The 4,759-nt window shown below is 33.6% G+C and overlaps 1 protein-coding gene across 2 annotated transcripts; it reads right to left on the bottom strand.

Moving 5' to 3' along the window:
* On the bottom strand, nt 306-4,454 carry LOC107619218 (50S ribosomal protein L9). Of its 2 annotated transcripts, none has more exons than XM_016321462.2 (6): nt 4,276-4,454; nt 3,458-3,646; nt 3,238-3,372; nt 2,766-2,885; nt 2,355-2,459; nt 306-661 (listed from the first exon to the last, which is right to left on the bottom strand). In XM_016321462.2, exons 2-6 carry the CDS (start codon nt 3,605-3,607, stop codon nt 497-499), a joined length of 675 nt encoding a protein of 224 aa, XP_016176948.1. In that variant the 5' UTR covers nt 3,608-3,646; nt 4,276-4,454; the 3' UTR covers nt 306-496. The 2 variants fall into 2 exon arrangements, with proteins under 2 accessions (XP_016176948.1, XP_016176949.1); XM_016321463.2 differs by having other exon boundaries at nt 4,267-4,442.

Raw genomic sequence — 4,759 nt, 5'->3', positions numbered from 1 at the left:
TTTTCAATTAGGTCTCTATACTTTTTTTCTTTTTAATTAGGTCCTTGCACCAAAAATTTTTTTCAATTGAGTTCCTTTATTTTTTTTCTTTTATTTGAGTCCCTGCACCTATTTTTTTTAGTTGGGTCCCTATACAATTAAGCCAATTACTACCAAGAGAGACCTAATTGAAAAAAAAATTTGGTACATGGACCCAATTAAAAGGAAAAAAAGTATAGGGACCTAATTGAAAATTTTACGAAATTATAGGGACCAACAGAGTAATTAAACCTTTCTCATAAATTGGTGGTAACGGAATAGGAAGATGGTTGAAAAAGTATCTGCAGTTTCAATAAAAGATTTGTCATCCTCTCAAATTGGTTATGAACATAACCATGTGATGCTCGATATAAATGATGAATTAATCTCAATACATGCTCCCAGGATGTTTAATCCATCATCATACACCAAAACTGTCAAGGTTTATTACTCAGATTCAACAAGCCTAGTAACTTATCTACTTACTCCTAATTTTAACCTTCAAAGTCCAATTAAGCTTGCCCTCCGGCAAAGGAATGGACCTTGGTAAACGCAGCGGCACCTCATATTCTCCGAGTGTTGCTAAAGGCACTTGGAGATGTAGGTTTTCAGGTGCAATGTTCACACATAGTTGTCTTGCCACCTAAAATTACCATAGCACTTAAGAGTCAGAAGTAGAGGGGAAAAAAATGAAATTAAAGGATGAAGACTCAAATTTGGTCCCTAAAATTTGGGGTTCAGCTGAAACTGATCTCCCAAATTTTCGATGACCCAATTTAGTTCACATAATTAAACTTGTAACTAAATTTGGTCCCTCGATTACTATTTCGTAACGTTGTTCCCTCATAAACCTACACCACCACCGCCTCCTCCTCTTCACTGCCAACACCACCTCCTCCTCCTACTCTTCAACCCCAATCACCAAATGACACCAAGATGGGGTCCTGAGGGTCTGAGGTGAATGGTTAGAACAAGGTAGTGGTTATGGTGGTCAAGGTGGTGGTGAGAAAGAGAGAGAATGTGTACAAAGATAAAGTGAAAAGGAGAGGAAGACACAAAATGATGTCATTTTGGCCTTTAGTCAATAACACCACATCATCACTTCCTCAAAGGAATAATGATTGAGGAATCAAATTGAGTCACATTATTTAATTTCAGGGATTAAATTGGTCACCAAAAATTTAGGGAAAAAATTTAATCGATCCACAAATTTCAGGGACCAAATTGAATCTTTACTTGAAATTAAACTTTGACATATATACATGTTTATAATCTCAAAGCATAAATAATTAAATATGGATGTAGAGCTTTTTATTCATCAAGTTGAAAGTAATACAATAACCCCATAACTTATGCAGATCCTAATTTTCTTTCATAAGAAACTAACTTTTTTATCAGTCATGTCTTGCAGCAGAAACACTAAAAACTAAAACTAAGAGAGTTCTTTCAATTATTAAATTAGAATGTGCAGAGACTGAGAATGAGAGAGAGCACAAGCCTGAGCTTATGTGATTAGTGTTGCATAGGAAAAGATGGAAGTGACGAGGTTTTAATAGGTATCTATATTGCTGGCGTATATATAGTTTAGTATACCATTCTCAAACAGATGGACAGATAGAAGTGGTAATCTATCCAAGCAAGCATGGACTTCTTTCATAGAAACTATTTATTACCAAGTGTCCACAATTTACTAGAGTAAACGAAATATAATAGGTCATAGGTAATAAAGGACAACGGAGCAAAGGAAGGAATTGGACGTCAAAACTTGCGTGTGTGGCAAGGAGGCAGAAGAAGGGAAAAAATCGTAAGAAACAAAGATAAGTGATCAGATTGGTAAGAATGAACAAACTCTCAGACCTCTTTAAGATTTCAATCTTTTCCAATTTTTCAATGAAATGAATAGGGATTCCTGCCATAGTATAGAGATAGACTCTATTTTATCTCAACTTTAATCACACCACCACCATGATAGCACAACGAGGTCTACCTATTTTGTTCTCAATTGAAAACGACAGGATTTAACATACCTAACGACTTGGGAGTACATAATGGTTTTAATATCACATCAAGATGATTAGGTACACAGGAATTCTGCAGCCATTGTAGTTCTTACCAAAGACACGGGAAACTAAAGTGAACCATTGAACAGACCAAGTTGCAAATCATAATGGTAGGAAACGTATAAAATATCCAAAATAAAATAAAGTAAACCATCAATACTAACTGTATTTTGTTTTTGGGGATAAAATAACTGGATTTTTTTGTTAACATGCTATATTCATGTTTCTTATTTTCATGTTGCTATCAACATTTGACTAGTGCAGAGAAAGCATTACCTCAGCCACAAGAGCATCTTTTGTCATAGGTGAACGTAACTCCAAAGGATCATCTTTTGATGCACGGACCTTTGCTTTTTGAACATCAATTAATCTCCGCAAGACCTATCAATACACGCAAATCCATATCAAAATGCCATATATCTATCTACATGAAAGATTTAACATGATAGAAGTAAATGTTTCTAATTTACAACCTTTACGAACTATGTACTTGGGAGTATCATCACAATACCTACTATAATTTGAAGTTTGAACCAGTAGCACATAAAAAGAAAATTCTCAAAATAATTCCTTTGTAATCAGTTAAGCTAAAATCAAATAACTAGAAAAGCTAAAGGATAACCTTAAAAAGAATTGTGCATTTGGTTCCAAACAGCAGTAAAAAGCTTTTAAGAGTAAACTACAAACCAGCTTAGCTTTATCAAGACGAAGCGCAGCCCTTTCATACTCTTTCATCATATCTTTCTTTGACTCTTTAATTACTGTAACATCCTTTTGTTCTTCTTCTCCTTCAATTGGCTGACAGATCTGAAGAATGGAAAATGCAGCACTAATGACTGTTGATGGTAGAGAAAGTTCAAAAGAGTTGGCAATATGAATATGCAATTGTTTACGTGCCAAGGTCAGAAGCATAAATCGTTGACAATGTACACAAGACATGCATTTACATAAACACAGATGGAAAGGGAAAGGATGCTGATATTTTAACAATGCCATCTGACAATATTATTGTCATGCTATTCGAGTAGATAGCAATGCACAGAATTGAAAAAATAGGAAAAAATAAACACGATGATAAATGGCATTGACCAAGTAATTACATAGTTGAATAAAGCAAAACTGAGGTCAAAGTGAAACCGGGTAAAAGCCTAAAATAAACCTTGCGCTGCTCGCTTATGAGATGAGCAAACTTGTCAATATTAGGGACAGCAAGGAGCTTTGGCATTAGGTGGTTGCGAAAATATCCTGGGGCGACTTTGACAGTATCACCAGCCTTTCCCAGCTTATCTACGTCCTTTAAATAGGAAATTGGAAATGTCAGTAAATCGAATTGAATCCATCAAGAAAACAAACATCAGACCTAAGAAAGAGACAATTACAGAGGTGAGGATGACTTGGAGCTTCCTCATGTATCGAAGTCCTTGAGAAGCATACCAGATTGGATTTACGGCAGTACTATCATAACTAGCATCTCTAAATCTAAGTACCTGCTTAACTCCATGTCTGCCATATCTAAGATAACAACCCATTTAGCTTAAGACTGAAATTCACAATCACCGTCTTTCTCTCTGTCAAAACCCAGAACAAATAGCTATTAGTATTGTTTCAATAAAGTCCATTTCTTCAAAACAAGTTTGTTTGCTTTTCTGTAGACTAAAAAGAAATCAAATTCCATTTATGAAATAACAAAAGTTTCTATTAAAATAACACAGTCCTAAAATCAAACTTAAATATAATAATACAAATATCAATCACAAATTACATTAGAGTGCAATACATATCTCAACCCCAAAATACAGTATCCTAATCACAAATTAAAGTAAGATACAAATCTCAATCCCAAATTACTGTATACCAAAAGAAGAAAACATAGTGACCACTTAAAATATGTAAAATGTTTGTAACTTATATTGATTATCCATAAGAAGCCCTCTTCCATGAAGTCTTAAAACTAGTCAATTGAAAGTATCAAAAACACAAAAATCATTCGTATTACATGACATGAATTCTAGTTATAATGTTTCTCTAATTCAAAAAAAATATGGCTAAATACTTCATTTCTTTCAAATTGTCTACAATTAATGAACTTGGTTCCCAGATGCATGAACGTGATCTTTACATACACAATAAAATTACCTCAAACATAAAACGAAATGAAAAAAAAAATCAGATATTAAAAGAAAATTACCAAGCTCACCTGGAAACAACGGAGACGATAAGGATGCCGGCGCCGGAGGGGATACGCAGATGAACGAGGCTGAAGTGCTGGAAGCACACCGCTGCTATTGGCGTTTGGTGTTAGGGTAGGGATATTTTCGGAATTCTACTTCGGTTAGCTATTTGCCTCCTATTTCTCACCAAATCCATGTTGGGAATTTTACTGTAAAAGAGATTTTAATTTGCAAGTAAAAACTTTAAAATAAAAAGAGATTTATTAACGGATAAATCAATTCCACTGTAGTTAAAATAGAAAAATCTGTACTAATTTAAATAGTTGATAGAACAAGTTAATTCCTCTCACGATTAGGTAGAGCATAGACGATATAATTATATTTTTTATTAATAAAAAATACCTATAATACATTTTAATCTACATTTAATCTAAATGTACATTTTATTAAAATATCAGCAATATTAACTTATGTACTTTAAATTAAATATATAAATTTTAATTTTCATTT

The sequence above is a fragment of the Arachis ipaensis genome, chromosome B09 (genome assembly GCF_000816755.2).
Source record: "Arachis ipaensis cultivar K30076 chromosome B09, Araip1.1, whole genome shotgun sequence".
Classification (NCBI taxonomy): Eukaryota; Viridiplantae; Streptophyta; class Magnoliopsida; order Fabales; family Fabaceae; genus Arachis; species Arachis ipaensis.
The sequence above is the reverse complement of the archived record's forward strand: the minus strand, read 5'-3'. Positions and strand labels throughout refer to the sequence as shown.

Coding starts and splice junctions, on each gene's coding strand:
- LOC107619218 (XM_016321462.2), bottom strand. CDS start 3,607: ATGGGTTGTTATCTTAGATATGGCAGACATGGAGTTAAGCAGGTACTT. Junction 3,373..3,457: donor TCCAAGTCATCCTCACCTCT/GTAATTGTCTCT, acceptor TCCTATTTAAAG/GACGTAGATAAGCTGGGAAA. Junction 2,460..2,765: donor GTCTTGATAAAGCTAAGCTG/GTTTGTAGTTTA, acceptor GTGTATTGATAG/GTCTTGCGGAGATTAATTGA.